The sequence below is a fragment of the Diadema setosum genome, chromosome 16, assembly GCF_964275005.1.
Source record: "Diadema setosum chromosome 16, eeDiaSeto1, whole genome shotgun sequence".
Taxonomy (NCBI): Eukaryota; Metazoa; Echinodermata; class Echinoidea; order Diadematoida; family Diadematidae; genus Diadema; species Diadema setosum.
In genome coordinates, this window is record NC_092700.1 from 686,658 (window position 1) to 712,164 (window position 25,507).

General features: G+C 36.1%; 1 protein-coding gene across 1 annotated transcript in view; it reads left to right on the plus strand.

Moving 5' to 3' along the window:
* The first annotated feature begins 4,313 nt into the window (after positions 1 to 4,313).
* Positions 4,314 to 25,507, plus strand: part of LOC140239467 (ATP-dependent RNA helicase DHX58-like) — a 28,659-nt gene continuing 7,465 nt past the window's right edge. The window contains exons 1-9 of the mRNA XM_072319301.1: positions 4,314 to 4,458; positions 10,983 to 11,126; positions 17,193 to 17,377; positions 18,430 to 18,613; positions 19,469 to 19,767; positions 20,343 to 20,579; positions 20,934 to 21,011; positions 21,512 to 21,668; positions 24,180 to 24,278. Coding sequence (XP_072175402.1) covers positions 4,314 to 4,458; positions 10,983 to 11,126; positions 17,193 to 17,377; positions 18,430 to 18,613; positions 19,469 to 19,767; positions 20,343 to 20,579; positions 20,934 to 21,011; positions 21,512 to 21,668; positions 24,180 to 24,278 — 1,528 coding nt within the window. The remainder of the gene's footprint in view (positions 4,459 to 10,982; positions 11,127 to 17,192; positions 17,378 to 18,429; positions 18,614 to 19,468; positions 19,768 to 20,342; positions 20,580 to 20,933; positions 21,012 to 21,511; positions 21,669 to 24,179; positions 24,279 to 25,507) is intronic.

A 25,507-nucleotide genomic window follows, 5' to 3' on the forward strand; every position in this document is an offset into this window, starting at 1 on the left:
GTGATACCGTGATTTGTCGACGAAATTGACAATAAAAAGTTGTGAAGGCGTTGTTTTACTACAATTTATTTCTAGAACCTATTTTTATTTTCTCTTATTTCTTATGTCCTTTTTTTCCCTTGTTAGCCGATTGGACAGCATGTTTAAAGGACAAGTTCACCTTCATAATACATGTGGACTGAGTGAATGCAACAATATTGAACACATCAGTGAAAATTTGGGGAAAATCGGACAATTCCGTTCAAGAGTTATGAATTTTTAAAGTAACTGCGCAGTTATTGCTGGCTGAGAAGACTACTACAGTGTATGATGTCACATGCGTACAACGATATAGGAGAATTTCACAAAACTTTACTTTTTGAATAAAGTGCACATTTTTTCCACTTGTTACTGACGTACGTTAAGGGTAATATCATTCCCCCTGCCTTCTGAAAGAGAGAAGACGAGTATTCTCTTGTTATGCGAGAAAAGTGAAAAATATGTTGATTTTTCTTTATTCTTTCCTTATATCGTTGTACACATGTGACATCACAAGCTATAGTAGTCTTCTCATCCAGCCGTGACTGAGCAGAAACTTCAAGAATTCATAACTTTTGAACGGACTGTCCGATTTTCGTCAAACTCTCACTGATGTGTTCTACTAATATTGCTGCATTCACTCAACCCACATGTCTATGAAGGTGAACTTGTCCTTTAAGGACAAGTTCACCTTTATAGACATGTGAATTGAGTGAAGTAAAATGCAGCAATATTGATAGAACACAATGTCATCAGCAAGAGTTTGAGGAAAATCGGACAATACGTTTAAAAACTATGAAATTTTTGAAGTTTCTGCTCAGTCACTGCTGAATGAGAAGACTACTACAGCTTGAGATGTTGTTTGGGTACGACGGTATAAAGAAAGTAAAAGGAAAATTCAGGATATTTCTTTTTTTTTCGCATAAAAAAGGAACACTTAACTTCCCTCTTTCAGAAGGCAAGGGGAATAATATTACCCTTGGCTTAACATACGTCAGTAACGTGTTGAGGATATGTGCACTTTTTGCAAAAAGTAATATTTTATGAAAATTCTCTTTATATCTTCCTTATATCGTTGTAGGGCCTACACATGTGACATCATACATTGTAGTAGTCTTATCATCTAGCAGTGACTGAGCAGATACTTTAAAAATTCATAACTGTTGAACATTAATATTGTCCGACTTTCCCCAAACTTTCACTGATGGGATTGTGTTGTACAAATACTGCTGCATTCACTCAAACCATGTATATGAAAGTGGACTTGTCCTTTAAATGTGGGGACGTGGGACCCCTTTTTTGTTTTTGTTTTTGTTTTGTTTTTGTTTTTTTTTTTGCTCGTCAGCCTATAGGCAGACTGGTTGACATGATGTTATGTGACATTGATTTCATGGCGATTGAGCATAATAATAGGCCGCTTCAAGATGCGCCCCATAGTATAAATTTTCACTGTTATACTCTATGGGTTGCGCCCTTATACTTTCATGTTTCAATTCATTTTCAATTTCAATTTATTGAAAACCAATTTATTGAAAACCAAAAATCAAGGATATATCAGATATTACATAAATCAACGTTAGATAAAATTCACGAGTTACAAAATTACGATTTTGAAGGGCCCCTTCAGAAGCCAGGGTTTGTGAGGGCACTCCATACAAAATACAATTAGAGCTGGGATTCGGTTGCACAGTGGACAACAGTCACTATAATGCCAAGTGACAAAAACTAAGTCATCTGTCAATTATCAATCAGACCAGTCACGAGACTATTCATCAAATACCAAAATGCTACACAAGTCCATACATTAGACGAGTTAGAGGGATGATATCACCTATATTCATAAGTTTGTTGAGACAGGGCTTCAGGTTTCCCAACGTTCTATGATTTTCAATTCAATTTTCAATTCAATTAAATTCAATTTATTCATTTCGTAAAATCACATATAAAATATTTGCATAGATGTGTGAGTCAATGGAGGAAATCATGCAAAAGCCTAGGGTAGGGCTTGAAAATATATATATATATATATATATATATATATATATATATATCAAAATGTACTTAAAACAGAACTAAGATTAGAGGCCGTTACAAAATCAACAATACATTATGATAGAAACAGGATACAGGAAACAAAACAACGACTGAACTAATACAAAATAATACAGTACAATAAAAAACAAAACAAACATGCAGGATAATTGTCAAAGTTACATTTTAAGATAAAGAGAAACCTCATGAAATATGAAAGAGCATGAATTCAAAATGATTGCAATTAATAACAATTGGCTTTGAAATGCCTGAGATATCCAAAACAAAGCGATCCTAATAAAATGTGGGACCCACCTTTCCTTATGATTGCTTTGTTTTATTTTATTTTTTGACATCAACCATTTCAAAATTGATTTTTTTTTTTTAATCAAATAAACTTTGAATTTCTCTTATTGCTTGCTCTTTAACATTAGATAAGGGGGTTTCTATAGTAGGCCTATCTCGCAAAAAGTTAAAAGCTGAATACTCATCTCAACCAATATAGAGTATCATCTCTTTAAATTTACAGCATATCAATGAGAGTAGGCCTATCATGAACATCATTAGAATTTATTATGCAAAGAGATAAGAAAATGAAGACCACAAACACACGAACGCACACACATACATGCATCCACACCACATAGAACACACAAGAATGTGTGTTGTTTAGGCTCATAATCTTTGGTCAGAAAATCACTCTTTTGTAAAATATTCAATGGCAATGGTGTCTAAAACTTAGTTCACTTTGAATTTGTTAGAACTTTGTTTTAATTATTGAACCTTGAACCTATCGAATATCGTACTGCTCATTTGCCATAATTTTCAAGGATTTTTTTTTCTTGAACCTAGAGAATGTCCTACTCTTCCTAATATCAATAATTTGGCAGATCGTTCCACTCTTTAATTTGTGAGAAACGGTTTTCTTTTATTGCCTTATGTACATTTTTTTTAACGTAAAACATCATTTTCAAGCCATGTCGGCGCAGGAATGTCAATAGATTATACATCTCTGTCACTGTACCTGCTCTTGTGTTTTAGGTCTAGTACAGCATATCAATAGTGAGCGACTACAATGCATTCATAGTTGCCATCATTTTCATGGACTTTTTTTTTCCGTTAGATCTTTGATGTGTGTTTTTTTTTTTTTGTAACCTCTTTCCTTTCCAGTCCTGCTAATTAGCAATTCAACATATTCTACTTTTGTCTTTAGCTCCACTTGCACATGAAGTGTTTTAGTTAAGTTCAGACGGTGATCCTCATCTTCAAGGATAAGCTAATTAAGTGTCACTGCACTGGCGAGCCATAAATTATGTAAGCTCAGTGGTATCCTACAAAATCAATTCAGCCAGCGAAATCTCTTCCCCGACATAAATCTTACTGGAGATATGCAGGAGATATTATCTTAAAACCGACACGTCGAAGAAACAAAACAAAACAAATCAGGTATATCAAATGGTGTAAGAGCAGTACCCTCTATCAAACAATATTCATGTCGAATTCGTGTAAAAAAAAAAATAAATAAATGAATATGCCACAGCAGGACTGTGTTTTAATTCAGTCTGACTCCGTAATAGGGAGGAAAAAGAGATGAGGGAGAGGGAGAAAGACGGAGGGAGAGAGGCAGCGATAAGTTGTATCTTCCCCATAATCAAAAACAAATATAAAAAATGAAAACTTTTCTCATTGATTATGCTGCAGTTGCGTTATATGGTCTATATTCCATGTGACTCATTCCATGATTGCATTGTTGACTCGTAGAGTGCAGCGGCTATTTCACCTGTGTCGTAATGCTTTGAGCGATCTGTGTGCTCTTGCGAAATATAGTAAGCGTGGGGAATTGCCATTTTCCCCACGTCATCTACAGCTGTGGGAATCCCAAAAAGCGGCTACTAGCTGCACAGACAGTATAGTTCGCTACAACTGATTGGCTTAACTTATGTACATTGCAGTTGTTGAACCAACCGACAACATGATGACATTTACCAGCTCCTTTGCTATTGTAGAAAATAAGGGGGGGGGGGAGGGAACCTCGAGTGGAATTATACGAACTCGTGCAAACTATATTATACCAGCAGTGCCTAGAAATACTATTTTGACTGAGTAGAGAGAGGCATCCCAGTGTCTATATATAGGAGAAAACCAGAGGAACAATCTTACTGAGCCACAAACTTGGCCAAGTCATTCGGTGTGAGCAAGGCTGAGGTTTTAGCACTGTAATACACGACCGTCTACGGAAAAGATACGCGGAATCAACTTGAAGTATGGCTGATTTGGAAGGAGGAGAGCAGGACGGAGAACGGAACATCCAAGTAGTAACGGTAGTCTACAAACCAGTATTGTTGGAGGTTTTGGACCCCAACGATGTCCTGCCCTACATGTCTCAGATGTTCACGGGTCCTGAGAAAGGTGAGGATTAATTTGTATTTCAACAATGTCAGTCTGACAGGTTAACTATGACAGATCTGATCCATCCTCTCCTGAAGTAAAGTGAATGGGAAAGTACGGATTCATCCAAACTAATCTGTGAAAAGCCAATACATTATTACACGATTATAACAACTATTGCTTATCATTTAGTTATGTCCATTTTCAACTAAGATAGATGTGTGCAAAACATACTATTAGAGGAAAAAAAAAGGAACACTCATGTGCTAAATAAACCAAAATATGATAATCGCACTGTAATGCGTTCTTCCGCGTTGCGGTCCGCTATCAGCGGATAAGTGGAATATATAGTCTGCAGTTCCAAACAGGAACACTCCCCTTATACGATTACCGGTTTGCACGCACTAAACTGTCGCATGGATTTTTTGTTTGTTTGTTTGTTTGTTTTCTCATGTTGTTTTTGAATTTACACGAATGAAGCGATATGCCTCGCCATGTTCGAGTGAGATCGAGAGAGAGGGAGAGAGAGAGAGTTTTCCCTTTTGTTTTCACGCAGTTTTCTACACTAGTTAGTTCACTTCTGTCGTTTAATAGCCCGACCAGATCTCAGAGGCCGCGCCGCGCGCCGTCGCGACTTCTGTACAGCGACAGGGCTGTGAATAGTTACCAGGACTCGTACAAGTCAAGAATTCAAAAATACTTTTTCCAGAAGCAAAAAGTCAGGGAAAGTCAGGGAATCCATTTATTTCTTCTGGAAAGTCAGGGAAAATCTTCTTTTTTTTTTCAAGATATTTGTTAAAATGGTATTTGTTTTCTCTTATCAACAAGGGAAAAATAGTTTGTCAAATTTGTGGTTTCTCGTATTAAGACCGTTTTCGTAATAAACTCCTCGCAGATATTTTTCTAAACACCAGCGCAAATAGAGTAACATACAGGCGTTCATTACCGTAACTTGGGAGGTATTTTTACGCTGTTTGTGCCCCGCGGGAATGCGATGATTTCATGAATCAATTCGGCTGTAATCTTGTACAATGTATGATCGTTGCGTCCGAAGGGATTAAAAATGCGTTCTTTATTTTCTTCCGAAAATCTCTTCGCGTTTTGTACATCCGTTGTTGAAAAATATGCGACAGGATTGAATGTGGAAGGTTGAGATCCTTTTTACGCAAATCTGTACCTGGAAGACCATTCTGAAAGAAAGAAAATCATTGTGAAATACAGTGTTAAAATTGTGATAATGAACAAACCCACATCTATTCAAACTAATAAATGCGTTTGTTTCTTTTTCTGATTTAGGTTAGCATGCGTCATTCAACTATTTTTACGCTACTGTCACCTGGCGAGATCGCGATAATTTTAGAGTAACATACATGCGTTGTTTACCATAAATTACTGTCGAGTTACCGCTGGTGCCCAGCGGAAATTCGATAATTTCATGTTGCGCCCGAAGGGATCAAAAATGCGTTCTTTATTTTCTTCCGAAAATCTCTTCGCGTTTTGCATACATCCGTTCTTGAACTGTTGAATGCGTTTGTGTCTTTTTCCGAACACCGATTAAGTAGGTTAACATGCGTTATTCAACTATTTTTACGCTATACTGTCACCCGGCGGGATCGCGATTATTTCACTAAATATTTCTGCTTTAATGATACACACTCATATTTAAATTATCATTTGTTGAATGATAATGAACAAATCCAGATCTATTCAAACTGATAAATGCGTGTTTTGGTTTTTTTTTTTTTTCTGAACACCGATTAAGTAGGTTAACATGCGTTATTCAACTATTTTTACGCTACTGTTACCCGGAGGGATCGCGATTATTTCACTAATTATTTCTGCTTTAATCATACACATTCATATTTAAATCATTATTTGTGAAATGATAATGAACAAATCCAGGTCTATTCAAACTAATAAATGCGTTTGTTTCTTTTTCTGAACATCGATTAAGTAGGTTATCATGCGTTAATAAACTATTTTTACGCTACTGTCACCCGGCGGGATCACGATGATTTCACTAATCATTTCTGCTTTAATCATACACATTCATATTCAAATCATTATTTGTGAAAAAAGATAATGAACAAATCCAGGTCTATTCAAACTAAAAATGCGTTTGTTTCTTTTTCTGAACATCGATTAAGTAGGTTAACATGCGTTAATAAACTATTATTACCCTACTGTCACCCGGCGACATCGCGATGATTTCACTAATTAAAAACTGCAGAAATTAGGATTTTTGGCTCTCTTTAATAATAAACAGTGCTATGAATAAAGAAAATGATAAATTTTGTATTTACAAGAGTTGTTTCTGATGATAAGGAAATAACAGACCTTGCGTCGATTGCAGATGCCTTAAACTTTTATTTTTCTCAGATTGGACATGATCTAGCCAATAAAATTCCTATATGTCAAAAGAAATTATATGAATTTCTCCATTCACCTAATTCAAATTCATTCTTTTTTTATCCGATTACTAGTTATGAGGTAAAAGATATCATTATGAGGTTGGAAAGTGAAAAAAAGTTCGGGACCTGATTGTATTGATAACGTCATATTGAAAAATATAAATGAGTATATTGTTACACCTTTAACCTATATTTTTAATTTGTCATCAAGTAATGGAGTTGTTCCATTACGAATGAAAATTGCCAAAGTAATCCCAATATTTAAGAAAGGTAACAAGGAAGATATTAGTAATTATAGACCAATTTCATTGTTATCGTTTTCCAAATTGTTAGAAAAAGTTGTTTATTCTAGACTCCTCAAATTTCTTGATTTTTATTATATTATTTCTAATTCACAATTCGGTTTCCGCAAAGGACATAGCACTTCTCAAGCAATTCTCTCCTTTATTGAAAAAGTAGCTAAAGCAGTAGATAGGGCTCATCACACAGTTGGTGTCTTCCTGGACCTCTCCAAGGCCTTCGACACCATTGATCAATTTACTTCATAAATTAGGTCACTGTGGTATACGTGGTAAGGCCTTGGAGTGGTTCAGGAGTTACGTTTCAGATCGTAAACAGTATTTTTTATCTGGTTAAAACTCCTGCAACCAATCTGTCAAATGTGGTGTTCCTCAGGGTAGTTTACTGGGACCTCTTTAGTTTGTTTTGTATATAAATAATATAACAAATGCTTCTAATATTTCATATTTTGTATTATTTGCTGATGACTCTAATGTTTTTCTTTCTCATTCAGATCCTCATATTTTGGTGGATTTGTGAAATTCTGAATTAAAGAAATTGTCAAATTGGATAAGGTCAGATAAGTTGTCTTTAAATCTTCTTAAAACTAAGTGTATATTATTTAGTAATACTTTGAATAGTCTCCCTAATAATATAAAAATAGATGATATAGTTATAGATGAAGTTTCATCAATGAAGTTTTTAGGTTTAGTTATTCATAATAAACTTTCTTGGAAGTCACGTATTGATCATAGTATTTGTCGCGCAATATCTCGAAATATTGGTGTTATTAATGTTTCCCCACTCCCACCCTTTTAATGTTATATTCAACTTTAATTAACGTATTACCTTGTTTTGATTATGGTATCATAGCTTGGGGGAACACACATCCAACCTATCTCGACAGACTGTCCCGTCTCAAAAAAAAAAAAAAAAAAAAAAAAAAAGCTCTTCGAATAATTTATGTATATACTATATACTATATACTATACTACTATACTGATAATTTGTTGCCGACTGTTTTCACCAACATGTTTGCGAGAAACCGCTCGTTCCATAAATATCCCACCCGTCACTCTGATGAATTCCATCTGCCTTTAACTAGAACTATGTTTACACAATCTATATTTACATTTTCTGGACATAAATATTGGAACAATTTTTCTAACTGTTTAAGGGCATCCCGAACTTTAAGCTCTTTTAAGAATAATCTGAAGAAAAATATTTTGAATAGTTATAACAATTCATCTGATTATTATTATGATAATTAACATTTTGTATATTAATCTCATAAAATTGAAAAATTGTGTTGATTCTTTATTGGTTGCAAAGAAGTGTAGAATCCAACCTTATATTCTGTTGAAATCACAGCTAAGCCGTTGCATCCATCCACTACCTCTCGTCTTAGATTGTTCTTCTATTTATTTTTTGTATTTACAAATGTATCTTCACTCCACGTAATAAGTTTCTCTCTCCCTCTCTCTCTCTCTCTCTCTCTCTCTCACACACATACACGCACACACACACACACACACTCTCCCCCCTCTCTCTCTCTCTCTGTCTCTCTTTGTTTCTTCTCTCTTCCGGCATGACAGCGACTTAGTATATAGGGATTTGTTCAGGGTTTTTGTTTCGGATTAGTTATGTTAGTTATAAGTCTTTTTGTGTTAGTTTCTTTGTTTTATCCATTTTCAATGTATATCAGTCAATCGACCATATTATAATTTCTTGTATTACGTGTGGGGAAAATGCACCCTATTATACAAGCCCAACTTTTTTGCATTCCTCCCCATTTCCAACATTTGCGTACACTTAATTTTTTTTGTAAACTTATACTTTATTTCGTAAATTATGAAATCTATGTACTTGTACTGTTCTGTAACATATCTATATATTTCAGTTGGAAATGAAAAATAAAAGAATGAATGAAAATTGAGGTGGAGGGCGATTGCCGTTTGAATTACTTGAACCCGACTCCCCACCCCCTAAATATATATATACATATATTATTTTGTTTTGTTTGATAGATACTTTATTTTCTGCAAATCAATATATACATAAATTACATAATCATGAACATGGGAAACATGCAAAGTATATTTGAAACAGAGTCGTTTGACTTGCATAAACAACAATATAAAAGGAAATTAATGATGTATTATGATATTACAGTATACATGTCTACGCAGCAGGGATTACAATAACAATATTATGTTTAAGAAGCGATAATGCAGAGGGCCGCCATTGTAAGCATTGCTTGAAAAGATGGCCGGCCCGAGGAAAAGGTAAGGACGTACTAGATTCGTAACAATACAAATTCTGCTGCGAAGATAGCAGGGGAAAATAAACTGTGATGTGTGATGGTGGTGAATGTGCGTGCAAGTGCTTGAAAGTGCACAGGGGCAGATAGGCTGGAATTTAGAATAGCACAATTGGTTTGCTGGAGGAGGGAACGACATGCGATGTTGCTATCGGGAGACCAACATAAGTCTTATAGATTATTCGTGCTTAATTCGTATTTGAAATATACTGTAGTAAAATATGCTTCTTTAAGTTTGCTTTGAATGAAATCAAGGAGGCACACTGTTTCAACTCCTCAGGAAGAGTGTTCATCTATCCGGACCGTGATGTCTAATCGACTCTTGAGCAAGTAAAAGCTTTGGATTGCTTAAACGAAAATCATGGGAACGACGGGTAGGGCATGGGTGAATATGTTCATTGGTTACTAGGGCATTATGGAAAAATGGTAATAAATTTCGAATGTGTTTATACATAAATATGGCAGTTAGGTATAAATGTATATCATGGGCCTTTAGAGTTTTTAGGCGATAAAATATGGGATCAGTGTGAGCCAAAAAATTTCAATGTGTGCATTATATCGCCATTGTGATTCGGGAATGCACTTGGTTAACAAAAGAACCCCAAAATATTGTCGATTAAACATCAATATCTATATCTATTTATTATATGCATGTATATGTATATATATTCTATATATAGATTATAAATATTGTAACAAAGTGATGTCACGCTGTAACAGTCTCATAGTGCGTGTACGCACGTTGTATTAGTGTGTATGGGCATGGACGGGGCGTGCGTTTAGACGCGCGCGGTATGAATAAGAGTCTGTACGGGAACTGACAAAATGGTCAGTTGCGTCCTAGCCACGGCCAGGAAAGGACAGTGTGTAGGTAGTCCGTATACGAGCAGTCGGTGAGATTGTGAAGGGCTGTGGGCAACTCCGTGATATACTTTCCTATGTTTTATTCGTCCATCTCCGAGAATAAAGGCAAGTAAAATGTTTGTGCCATATACAATTCAATTACCGTGGCAACAACCGGTGTATCTATTTGTGATTTCTGGTACGTACGAATGCGGTGATATATGAGAGAGAATTGAGTCCTTTGTATGCCAAGACAGGAGAGTCCCGACATCGATACACAACGGTCCCGGTAATGTTACAATATATCTATATATAGATTATATATATATATATATATATATATATATATATATATATATATCAATCATATATATATATATATATATATATGTATATATATATATATGTATATGTGAATCCAGAAACAAAGTAAAGCAAAGAAATCCTAATAAAAGGGGGTCCTACTTTTATTAGAATTGCTTTGTTTTGACTATCTCAGCCATTTCAAAACTAATTTTCATCAAATAAGATTTTAATTCCTCTTAGAATTGTATACCCTTTCAAATTTCATCTAGAGGTTTCTCATTATCTCAAAAAATCATCATCAAAAGATGATAGAACCTCATCTCAACGGATAAAACTGTACCATCCCTTGACGTTTGTTTGTTTTACACTATTTTCCTTTACACCAGCCGACATAGAGGCGCTGCAGCAACGATGCCTTAACGGTGACACTCCTCGTCGCGACCTGGTGCAGGAGTTCCTAGACATGTTGGAGAAGGTGGAGGATAAACGAGGAATCTTCCAGGCCTTCATGGAAGCTCTTAACAGATCTGGTAAACTTTCAATCAGCATGAATTCATGACCTTTTTGTGCATGCATAGTGAGAAAATCCTCTAATTTTAGCGAAATACAGTTAGTATCGTTTCTTTCTTCTCAACATTTTAGTACACTGTAAAAATATCGGTGTTAGATTTGACACCACGGGTGTTAAATCTAACACCGATCAAACTTCAATAGAGGACCACACCCACAGGTGTAGAAAATACACTGTGATGGTGTTGAAAAATGTTCACCTGACACTTCGTGGTGTTAATTTGACACTGTACCTGGTGTTATTTTGACACTGTACTGGTGTTAATTCAAACATGACACCACATGGTGTTGATTTGATATTTGTTGGTGTTAATATCAATGGTTTAACACCCGTCCAGCTTCAATAAGAGACCACACCAGCTGGTGTTACTGTGGTGTAAATATATTTTCACATTTTTCAAAGATCTAGTATTTTAATGTAAAATTCTTGATAGTCTTGTTTAAATTAGAAATCAAAAAGAAGTGCAGTTACTAAGAAACTCTTCAAAAAACAGTTTAAAGTTTGGAAATGACACCCGGAGGTGTTGATTTAACATCATAAATGAGCACCTAAAATTTAACACCAGCTCGGTGTTCACTATTTAACACCGGACTTTTTGCAGTGTACAATATCTCTTTAGCTATACATTTATTCATCACAAGTATGGATTCATCTATTTATGTATATACGTATTTTGGTCTGTATTCGTATTCACATGATATGCTGCTGCATTTCCATGGAGAGACATTGAATTATACAAATATAGTATCTATTTCAAACAGCATTGTTTTAAACGTGGATAATATGAAATTTCTTGTCAGTGTCACTATATATAGGCTAAATAAATTACATAATACGGCAACTTCATACTTAAAATATTTTACAACACTACCAAGTTGCCACATTTGAATTAATGCACATGGTAAAAATCATACCAGGGAGTAGAGACGAAACCTCCCTGATCGTGTACTGAGCCATACATGCCGTGCAGAGTCAACTTCCCTGGATAGAAATACACCAGAGAAACAAACCCAGAGTATTCTATCTCGTATTCTTACTTCTTTGGTGCCCAAAATTTGTCTGTTTTCTCAACTTTGTGTTACCTATAACCGATTAGAAGCTTTTGGACTTCATGTACAAACTAAACACGAGATCATATTGATACATATTTTCATGACTGACACACATACACACGCACACTCACACAATATATATATATATATATATATATATATATATATATATAGTTAACGAATTAGTAGAAGAAGAACGCCGTAAAAAAGTAATAAATCCTAGATCTTGAAGATCTTAAAAAACGGAGCATAGCTCTCAAATACTGAAAGGCAAGGTCACACTCTTCATTCGTTAACTTATTATCATCAAGATGCCGAGCAGACCAATTTTCTTATTACGTTTCTGTACTGTATATATATATATATATATATATATGTTATAGTGTGTTGGGGTTTTTTGGTTTTGGTTTATAGGTGATAATCTATCCCAAATCATTCTGTTCATGCGTATCAAACCAGTCATAGAAACTTGCTATAAGAACATAAAATAATGCTTACAATTTTACTCCCGTATAGAGAATGAGCACCCTTTGAGTGAAAGGAAAGTCAACTGACTTTTTGAACGATTTTATACCATATCAATGTGCATGAACGCTTGTCACTACTACTCAAAAATTGAAATTGCTTTTTTTCTAATCTCTCGTACATGCGTCGTAACTTTAAAGGTATATAAAATAGTTCTTGTTGAGATGGGGATTCAGGTTTTGACATTTTTGTCAAATTATTATAATATCTAATAAGATAATTAGAAACCACTTATATATTATGAAATATGAAAGAGCATACGATTCCCTTATGGAACAAACACAAGTGTTACCACAATGTGTTCACATAGTTAACTATGTGTAACACTTGTGAATATAGTGTGTTCGCACTGTTGCCACAGTGGGAAATTACAAATTATGTGGTTCACCACATCTCACATAGTCATACACAGTTACCACATTTACCACATAATGGTCACAGTGTGTCATATGCTGCAGTATGTGGGCATGGTGTGTTCATAGAGTTGTCATTGTATGAATTTTCAGACTATGTGGTTAACCACATACTTATCATTATGGTCACATGCAGTATACCACATGATAGCCACAGTGTGTCACATATTGCAGTTTATGGGAATAGTGCCTCCACAGAGATGTCACAGTGTGAAACGATGGACTATGTGGTTTATCTCCTACTAGCCACACAGTAGTATACAGTTACCACAGCTACCACATAATAGTCACAGTGTGCTTCATATTTCAGTCCGTGGAAAAGATGTGTTCACGTAAAGGCACAGTGTGTATTTAAAACTATGCGACTTACCACATGCTAATCTCATAGAAATTTCATAGTGTTACCACACTGTGTTCACATAGTTAACTATATGTAAAATATGTGAATATAGTGTGTTCACAGTGTTGCCACAGTGTGAAATTACAAACTATGTGGTTCACCACATACAACTCACATAGTCATACACAGTTACCACAGCTTACTATATATGTAGTGACACAGTGTGTCACATACTGTAATATGTAAAATTTGTGTGCCAACAGAGTTGCTACAGTGTGGAATTCTAGTCTATTGTGGTTCCTCACTGAAAGTCACATGGTAATCACAGTTGTTACAGCGCTTACCATGCACACAAAAACCACAATGTGTCACATATTGCAATATGTATGTGTCCACCGAATTGCCACAGTGTGAAATTCTAGATTATGTGGTTTCTCACCCATGTACAACAGCTTTCCACAAAGTAATCACAGAACATGTCACATGTTGCAGCATGTTAAAATGTAGTGCTGCGGATATGTCGCAATATAGACCGACCTACAAGTGAATGGCGATGGGGTATGTCATTAGAATTATGATAACAATATTGCTGGCCAAAACATTCATTTATAATTTGAATGGGACACAGGGTACTCCTGTGGTATTTTGGGACATATATCGCAGGACTATACCACACAACAGTACCACACATGAGTACCACACAGCAAAACCACATAGTATCGCACAGCAGTTCCACATTGCAATATATAACAAACAGAAGTATACCAAACAACAAAACCAGAGAAAAAACCATGGGTATTCCCATGGTATTTTGTCACATATACCACAGGACTACCACAAGACAATACCAAACAGCAGTACCACACATGAGTACCACAACCAAAACCACATAGTACAGTATATCGAACAGCAGCAGCACATAGCAATACTTAATACCACACAGCAATACTTAATACCACACAGCACTAACACAATAAGGCAAAACTGCACAAAATACGAAAGTACCACAGAAAAATACCACAGGGTATTCTTGTGTTTGTTTGTTGTTTCTTGATATACTTTAGCACAGGACTATCACAAAACAATACAATGTACCACACAGCAGTACCTCACAGGAGTATCGCGCAGCAGCACCAACTGGAATAAAAAACAACACACAAACAAAACCACATACATATTCCACAATTAAGTGATAGATGAGTTATGATGTGAATTACATCAATTGATTTAAGCAGTATCTAACCTGACCTATGCTCCTACAGTGTTACCTATTAAGTGGGAGTGCTGAGGTACAGTATGTGATACTTTATGTGGCATTTCTGTGGTATTCCTGTGGTATTCTTGTGGTACTCCTGTGGTAACCCTGTGGCACAAATTTTTACATAGCTCATAAATGTTCATAAAAAGCAACCAAAATTTTCGAAAATACATAAAACACTTCTAATTTAATATCATTTATGATGGGATTTACTTTGAACTTTATCAAAGATTGTCTAATAATGTTATGATATTCCCAATGTCATAAATTTTGTTATGAAAGTGTAATTATTTCATATCTTGATAATAAAGGATTGTCTAGTTAGTAACCATGCCTTAATGCATTACGAATAGATGGCTTATACATGTATATATGAGTACTGATACACCCGATGACTAACTTAGGAATAGGATGATTATCATAGATCTATTTAGGAATAGAATGGTAGTAGACCGTATCAAATACAAGGAATTGAGTATATGAATATAAGAACAACCCAAGTCCATGGAGGATCATTTCGAGTAAACTAAAAAAAACTTCATATTTTTTTTATTTGTCCAATAATATTCTATTTAACTGTGATGGGAAGGCAACATTGTATATACAAATTAGAACATATATTATTATGACAATTAACATTTACATTAATTGTGGAGAGGCCATTTTGTGTGGTGGACTTGGGTCGTTCTTTGATTCATATGGACTTGGGTCGTTCTTTGATTCATATACATGATATTCTGCTATAGAGATGGGAGAAGGATGAGAGAGGGCGCTATTATATGAATGTAAGAATGACCCAAGTCCTTCATTCTTACATTAATATAAGATTTAACTCATTCATTTCAGGCACTTCCGGGGGTAATTAGGATTTATCATTTACACACAAGATGAGTCCATGCATAAGTTACAATTTCCCATGAAAAACTGAATTTGGCCAAAAATTGGACTTGGGTCGTTCTTATATTCATATACTCAATTGTTTTATAGGTTATATATTAGGAGAAGGACAGGTTGTACAGGTAGGGACATGTTTTTCCTGAAATTCATCACTCGCCTATTAGGTAATTTTTGATATACATGTATATGGATATTGATTGTCCCAGATTTTTTTTTTCTCCTGTGGTTGATAAAACAGAGTGAAAGACCGTGGTAGATAACACAGTATGGGATGTCTCAGTTTGACATACTGTGTTACCTACCGCAGTATCTACCCTGTGATTTTCCACAGTGTGATAATAACACAGCATTACCACAACTCATGTCCAAATTTCACAGGTAACCATAGTGTGACACAACACACTGTGTATCACACTGTGAATCACAGTGTGTTTTATTATGTGGCAACACTATGACTGTTCCATAAGGGTTTAGGAGAAATTCAAAGGTTATTTGATGAATTTGGTACCAAAATGGCTGAGATGTTCGTAAAACAAAGATTTCCCAATAAAAGATGGGTCCCACCTATTATTAGGACCACGTTGTTTTACTATGTTTTTAAATATCTCAGCCGTTTCAAAACCACTAACCATGAAGTCACTAACTGCGGGCACTTATACTTCTCTTGCAATTCTCAGCATCATGACAATCTTATGTGTTTATATCCTTTGAATAAGGACTCGTCTCTTCGAATATGATTAGGTGTGCTTGTATATATATTATATTACCGCAATTTGGAGTACATAATGGTAAAATTAAAAAAAGAAGAAGAATGATATGAAAAATAAATGGTGAAAGAAAAAGATTCGTGTGACATAACATGCATCTTGCGCTTGACTTAAATCATTGTTTTAGACTTTTGCATCTGAACGTCTATAAATAATATCATACTTCGTACAGAGTTTTAGAATTGAAAGTAATTGGGATGAGGAATAACAATGTTTAAAAAAGAACCATAACAAATCACAGTAAATGCGGATGATGACATAGCAGCTTCACATAAGCATACATGGTTACGTGCTCAAGGAAGCAGAACAAAAGAAGAAAGCATGCATAAATTTTGTACAAGTGATCTTGTTCAGCAACTGGTATTGTAATGGAATGACGCTGATATATTACTGGAATATGTGAGCTCCCTATGTCATCATCCTTGTTGCAGTGAATCATATTTAGGGTTTTTCAAATGGTTTATCGCCTCAAGGATCACAATAGATTCCACAAATCTATACATGCAACAATCAATTTATGTATGCGAAATGTATGAAATTACATGAATCGTCTGGAATGCCCTTTTAAGGTGTGTTATATCAACACAAGGAATTCTTACGAAAATAATGTAAACAGTTAGCGCAAATACGATGACAATACTTACCTCAACACGCATAAGCAGTAATTATGGATGATAAATCATTCTAGAAAAATTATGTGACTAATGCTTTGAAAACATGTCGATCCATTCGATTCATCTGTCACCATGGCTACGTGATGCTTCCCCTCCCAGATAATGAATATCTTCGCCACCATCTTGAAGGGACATCGAATTTGACCTCGAAGAGAAGAGAAAACTACCAGTACCTCATGAAGGTTTACCTGGATAAGCTGAAAGACATGAGCACAATGAGAGTAATGAAGCATCTAGAAGGATCCTGTTTGAATTCAAATGACATCGAAAGAATTCGACGAAAGGTAACACTATGCCATCTGCAGAAAAGAGAAACAAAAAAATAAGTTTCAGCGGGCTTTCAGCACAACATAATCTTAACATATCTGAGAAGAAATGATATTTTTCATCTCTCAACTTATCATGGATGCTTATGAAGATGAATAGGGCACATACATAAAACATCTGCGATGATTTACTGCAAAAAATTGAATGTTAATGAATGTTAATTTGATATTCTTAAGTAGTCATGAATGCGCAAATATGCAACTCTCTAACTGCTATTACATTACATAACGCGGACTGTTCTGGTTCTCCGCATCAATTACTTATTTTCTTTTTGTAACTATCGTGAATGTCTTCGTAACTCCTTTTTGTTACCGCGCACCACAATTTACAGTCTTTACATTATTTTGCATTTGCTCTGCTCATTAAAAAGGCATGTGAATAGAAAACCTGATTGAAAGTACGAAATGTATACGTTTTTATATTTTTATAGACCTATCATTTTCCCTCAGACTCTGAATATTCTGAGTTACTGCTATGTTCAAGGATTAAAAAGGGGGTCTGGTAAACCCTGTGGAATTGTTATTACTGAGTTCTATAGATATACCATCATTTGGGAACGCACATGCACAAAGAGTGAAAATAATTATGCTTCCGTGAACGATAACCTATTGATTTGCTAGCCCTTTCTGCAAAATAATGGCTGGAATTTTTATGAGTTGTCACAAAGTTTGACTTTGTTTGGAACATCCACTGGATTTTCGTTGTATGTCAGTATTTACAGAATTCCAAAGTTTGGGGCCATTAAAGATGATTAGCTATTTTATTTATTTTTCCTCTCTCTCTCTCTCTCTCTCTCTCTCTGTTTATTGCTCTCTTTGTAGATGTTTAACTGTAGTGGTTCCACTCCTGCCTCTACTCTTTGTTATGTATATGTATATATACATATATTAATCATGTTACATATTGAATTCTGCAAACTTCTCTTCATTCAATGTCACATCAGACACAAACATCATTAAGAATACAAAAGTAATTTTGTTCTCCCGTCACTTTTCTCAACGAATGTTAGAATGAGAACTACGGACCTATTGCTGCCTGCACGGAGCTCATGTTGAGACTTCAGCGAAAAGACGAAGATTTCTTTGACCGCCTTGTGAAGGGACTTGATGAGAGTGGGTCAAAGGATCTCGCTCGAGAGCTACTTCAGATGAAGAACTTTGCTCTTGGGATAGAGGATACAGACTCTGATCAAAGTAAAGCCATCGCAATTTTTTAATACTTAACCTTCACTTTATCACTTTTTCTTCCTGATTTCTTCCCGAGGTTATTACACTTTATATGAGTGTGGCAACAGAATCCTCGCGTACGTTTTCCACTTTCTTGGCAAACTGTTAATTAGACCTTCTTTTTTTGTCATGTTTGCTAACTAACTAGTGATCCTGCAGTAATTATTCTGTGCGCACTTCCAAGATGAATTATGCGACAAGTTAGAATTTGTTTCACGCGAATGGTTTGAATCACATGGTTATATTTTTGCGAAATAGTCTTACAACAATTTACACTTTTGAGGTGCCAGCTATGATGGACTGTGCGGTTATACCAACCAGATCAAGGGGTATTGACAAATGCTATCCTAAATCTATTTTCAGAGGGATGAATATACACACTTTGGTACAAGTTATCATGGGTGCGTAGTGGTGAATAGATTGGTATCAAATTTGCCAAGAAAGAGCACACAGCACAGACGCAAAAATCACTCCTTCCCTTTATCTTTTTTTTTAACGAAGTCGGAAAATCTTTTCCTTTCGTTCTTTCCTATATCTCTTCTTTTGAGCAAGTCACCAGCAAGTACTTCGGACATTGTAAACAATGATTGGATTATCTATACTATAGGACTGTAAGCATTTCAAACGGAAAAAATAAATGTTGTTGCCGTTCTGTCATATGATAAAGCGTCGATTGTTTCGCATTGTTCTTGTAATTGTAGTATAAACTTGAGATTAACGGAAAGATAAATTCGTTTTTGTGCATCATGATTATGCAGAAACCAGCAAAGCTTTTGTAATTATAATCGAATCTAATCATATCAATTCACATTTCTTGCACAGCAGATGAAGAAATCCCCATGGAAACAACCGAGACAGAAGAGGTAGTTGACGAGAAGACAGTGGATGTGGACACTGCTGTCAATGAGGGACCCCAGGAACTCATACTGAGGCCTTACCAGGAGAAGGTCGCGGCTCAATCTCTTCGTGGTGAGAACTCACTGGTTGTACTCCCGACGGGCAAGGGCAAGACTGAAGTTGCCATTGCTGTGATCCAGCGACTGTTTTTACATTCGTCAGACAGTGAACTTGGTGCGAGCAGCAGTCATGGAAACAAGAAGACAGTCTTTGTTGTGAACAAAGTATGTAATTAGATCAATTATTACAAAAATCCACTCGCATAATGTAGCGAACATAAGCATAGATTTATGTCTATCCTTAATTCAGTATACTGTTTTTCACTAGCTATCATGCCTATGACGTATTTTCTCCTTCATATAGCAATGAGTTATTATTATTATTTGTGTGTGTGTGTGTGTGTGTGTGTGTGTGTGTGTGTGTGTTCTGAAGGGTGCTAGAAGCATTATGCTTTTGGGTTACACGTTCGTCCGTCTGTCCACATAGATCTCGTTGTCAGAAGCGGTAAGGAACATGGGTATACATTATACAGAGCTCTACCATTTCTTTTGTTTTCATACCAATATACTATCTATCATATGAAATAAGACATAATGAGGCAGTAAAGTCTACGTGTCTGACTCAGAATCATTCGAGGCACTTAAAAAAAGTGGTTGTATGGAGTGGTATATTCAAGTTCTAATGAGTGAATTCTGACTCCAGACAAAAATTGATTGGCACAATAGAGAGGTGCAGCATTGGCTCTTTTGTTCATAGGCATTTTCCAATTCGAGTAAAGTTCCACACTTTCTTCTTGTAGGTCCCCCTTGTAACACAGCAGAAGGAGCGCTGTCTCAAGTATCTTCGTGGTAAGTGCAGGGTGGCCGGTGTGAGTGGGGAAGAGATTGCTGGGGCACCGCTGGACACTGTCATTGACAGCAATGACATTATCGTGCTAACAGCACAGATCCTGGTCAACGCACTGAAGAATAGCACGTCGGGGGTCAGTCTGTCTCAAATCGATCTACTCGTCTTGGACGAATGCCATCATTGTCAGGTTCGTTATCCCTAGCCCATCTCCTACGTGACCTCCAAGAAGTGCAGCCTCGCTATAGTGATAGCATTGTTCTTCGGCCGGCCCTAATGGCCCTCTCTTCTATCTGTATGTCATCTGTTCATCTGGTTAAAAGAGAAAACCAAAAAGCCCCACCTACTTCGTCTTTAATGTGTGTTTTTCCAGGCTTGTCGCAGAGTTCAACTAAACAAGACTACCAAAACGAAGTTTAACATTTCACTTCTGATCGATTGTTTTTGTATCACTTAACATAATCTGTTAACCGTCGTCCGATCAGTCAATGTAAACTGGTTTCCAATGTCCGATCATTTCTATCAATGTTTTGACATTCTGCAGAAATTGAACCCGTACAATGTGCTCATGGCTCTTTACCGTGACCTGAAACTGAATCAACCGACGGCTCAAAGACCTCAGGTCAGTTCCTGTCAAACGAGAGATAAAGAAGGAAAAAGACGTTGAGAGTTTTTTACTTGCCATACTGCTGTATTTCAGATTGTGGTTATTTTGACATTTTATACAGCATCACTATCAGCTATAGAAAACTTGCATTTTATACAGGGTATATAAACTTCTATTCAATCAAATATGACACTTGAACCAAAAATTCCTTAACTTTCATAGTCTATGATCGATTTTAATGAGACTGTCACCATTTTGTTTATCTGATGCTTGTATAGATTATCTCGAACTATGAAGGTCCACTGTAATGTTATGGGAAATTGCAAAGAAAACGTCCAACTGACTGATTTATTTCGCTCGTGTGCTGGTACGATCGACTGTACCCATTCGTACTTTCTTTTGATACCATGGTCTGTGGAAGAAGCATAAATCCAAGATGAATTTAATTTAATTTAAATTAATTTAATTGAAATGAATCTTATTTCAGTCTTATGAAACATTCTTATCGTGGCCAGATTCTAGGCCTAACGGCTTCTCCTGGTGTTGGAAACGCAAAGAACCTGAAGGAAGCAGAAGAGCATATCATAAAGCTGTGCGCCAACCTGGACGCCATTATACCTCAAGAAACTAACGAGGTGACTTTCGATGAGCAAGACGAAGGTCCAAGACAAAGTGAGTAGGGCGCCCTCTAGGGCCCTTCACCCATACTTTGTTGTTGTTGTTGTTGTTTTGGTTTTAATGGCGTGTATCACTCAGAACTGAGTAATTACGTTGTTGTTATTGTCGTCGTTTTGGTTTTAATGGCTTGTATCACTCAAGATTGAGTATTCACGCAAGATTGAATTTTTTTTGGCATATGTAGCCTTTTGTCAAGGACCTCTTGATGTATGATGGCCATAACGGGCGAGCGAAGCGAGCCCAGCCGAGCGCGACAGCGATAGGCTGTCCAACTCAGCTGTGATCGCTTCGTTCGCCCACATTCTCTTACTACCATACGGCGAGAGGACCTTGGCGAAAGGCTATACCCGATACTGATCGTAGTCTGAATACGTGACATTCGTCACTTGTAATTCACATTCTTCTGATCTTGAAACAGATTTAGTTAAATTTAAATTAACGCGATGCTTATCGTGTGAGAATATTGCAACATGAATATTTGCTTGGTGAAAATCATGTTTACTTAGAAAGATGAACTTGAATATTATGTTCAACCGTCGTGCTGTGTACACGGAAAAAAATAAATACAAGTAGCATAACGATATAACCAGCCACTGACACCCATTCGATTTATGCACACTCGTCTGATGCCCACTGACCACAATTCAGGGCTTTTTACACTTGCAAAATTTTGCTTAGTCAAGTACCAACGGTGGGGCTAAGGCCCCTCAGCCCCACCGTTGGTACCGGACTTTCCTTAGCCCAGTTTCTGTTTACGCTTGTTTTTGCCAAAGTGGGCTAGCGCCACCGATAATCCCGTACTATCTGACCCTGCAAAAAAGCAGCGTTAGCACCCCAAATTGCGGTGCTAACCCCGCAAATGCGGTGCCAAGCAAGCGAGTGTAAACAGAACGAAAAAATAATCCGGGGCTAAGCGACGGAGACGAAGTCCGACCCCCACTGACCAATCAGAAACGAGGTAATCAAGTACTGCCGGTGCGTGCGTGTACTTGTACAGTACACAGCGTAATCATGAATATTCATGTGGTTTGGAAAGAAAGTACGGGACTAAGAAATACGAGTGTAAAAAGATCAGTTTTCTCCTTAGCCCAGGACAAGAGCTTAGTACGGGATTTATTGGGGAGTGTAAAAAGCTGAAAAAAATTGGTACGGGACTAACGATAGTCCTGGGTCAGAGAAAATACGGGGTTAAGAAACACAATTTTGGGGTGCTTTTATTGAGTGTGATTGATGATAAATTATCCTGGAATTCTCATGTGAATCATATATGTTCAACAATATCGAAAAGTATTGGTGTTCTGTACAAATTACAATTTCTTCCACAAAATATTTTAAAGATGCTGTATTATTCGTTTGTTTCAGTTCACATAAAATATTGTAGTATTGTTTGGGGTTTTACTACAAAGAAAAATATTGATCGTATTCATAAATTACAGAGACGCAGTATTCGTTTGATAACTAACTCTTCATATTTAGCTCCCAGTAAGCCATTATTTCTTACGATGAAAATTTTACCTGTTCAAGAATTTATTTCTTTGGAAAGTATGATTTTTATTTTTAAAGTTTCCAACAATGTTCTTTCTGAAGTATTTCACAACCATTTCACTTTGAATTGTTCTATACACAATTACCAGGAATGCTCTAAATTTTCACACACCATTAAACCGGATTTCAAAAACCCAATCCTCCATTTTTTTACCATGTCCCTATTCTTTGGAATACTCTTCCTCCAACAGTCAAGAGTAGTAAGACCTTACGTCAATTTAAAAGGCTTTATAAAAAATATATTTTTGATGAAATGTATCTGAAACTGTAAGTATAAGTATGCATAGTTTCCACCTCTGCCTCTTTTCTTCTCTTTTCATTGTATCTTTGACCTTTGTTTTATCAATTGAATTTGTGTAATAATTGTTTAGTGGAAATGTATTGATAATTGTTTGTAGGGGATCATTTCCAACAAGCCTCGTGTGTGCTTTCTATGATCCCTCCATTCAAAATGTGTAAATGTACCAAGGCAATTGTGTTTTGATATTTGTAGATGTTAAGTTTTGATATGGAAATAAATGAATGAATGAATGAATGAAAGTGTAAAAAAGGCTTTCATAACATGTAGACATCACAAACTGTCAAATCAAGCGCCTAATCCTATTTCTTCCTCTCTCGTCTCTCTTCACGTTAATCTGCACAGGAATGTGTCGTCGCAGCAGAAAAAGAATTAGTTATTTTGACCCGCAGTGAAACAAACAACAAATAGACAGTATGTAGAACAAAAAAAGTAAAAATCGACGAATCTTGGTTTAAATGACTTACTACTGGTAACTTTCAAGTTCGTGTACCCTGTCTGAAACTACAGGACTTTCATACCATGCATACAATTTGCTTTGCTTCTTTTGTTTTTCGCATGTTTGGAAACTACTGGTCAAATTCTATCCTATCGTGTCCTAGCGATCATACATGAACGAGAATGCCGCTAATTGGTTTTCTTTTAATCTGTATCTATTACAGTTCAGAGGATAGTTCCAGGACGCTCCGGCAGAGATCCTTTCTTCAGGAAAATTTCTGACATCATGGCTGACATCGAGAACAGGATTGCTGAATCGGAAGGTCAGCTTTAATGTACAGGCGACTGTCGTTATAATGAAGTCCTAGGGACTGGTAGTTTTCTTTCGTTTATATCAAAATTCCTGTATATCTGACAAAAATAAAATGTATGAAGATATGTAACTGATAATTCTGGCCCCTGAATTCTGCTCCGTTGTAGCCAAAATTTCGTTATATCCATGTTCGTTATAACAGGAGTACGCCCTATTACGTACTGGTCTTGTACAAACCGGATTTAACGGAGAAGTAAGACACAAGGCTTATATTGACTTTATGCATACTGAAACAGAACACGTGTCGTAACGATACTATAGAGTAATATTTGAGTACAGTGTCATTTGAATTCTCGCGGTTACCGTAACGAGAGTTGTAATCATTCACCATGCTATTTCTAGGGAGGCATATTAGGCCTACATAGTAATGATAAAGGAGGCTGTAATACGGGAACAATGTTACCTTTTTGTCGAGAATATCTATTGCAAAGTCTGTGATACTATTCACATAATTTTATCTCCGTAATGAAATGAAATGTAAGCACTGCAGTATGTACTCCCACAGAGTATGTACAGCCGTATACTCCCACAGAAAAACAAAACTTGTGCCATTAATCAGATTGGGGAAAATGGAATTGAAATTGATGAAAAAAATGTGATAGCAGAAAAGATGAATTTATATTTTACAAACATAGGCAAACAAATACAGGAAACTATCTCAACCGATGATGATTTTCACAGCAGACATGAAGGATGATGATGATGATGATGAAACAGCATTTATATAGCGCCATTTATATGTTGAAACATTCAAAGGCGCCCAGCTCCCACAAAGTGTCAAACATCATCCACAAAGTTGCTGGAAAAGATAAGTCTTCAGTTCAGACTTGAAGGTTTTTATTAATCAAGTAATTATGTAAGGAGAAGAAATGAATGATGGCTACAATAATGATGATGATAATGAAGATGATGATGAAGAAGAAAACGAGAGTAATAATGAATTTGATTTCAAAGAAATAACTGAACAAGAAGTGTTGGATATGTTGAATGGTTTACAGGAAAATAAATCAAGTGGTTTAGACACAATCCCAGCATCCCTAATAAAGCCCGTAGCAAGTTACATTGTCAGACCTCTTACTCACATTTTCGATATGTCCATAATGCATGGCTCATTTCCCAGAGAATGGAAATTGTCACGGGTAACCCCGATCCACAAAGGAGGGGATAAGAGTGACATCG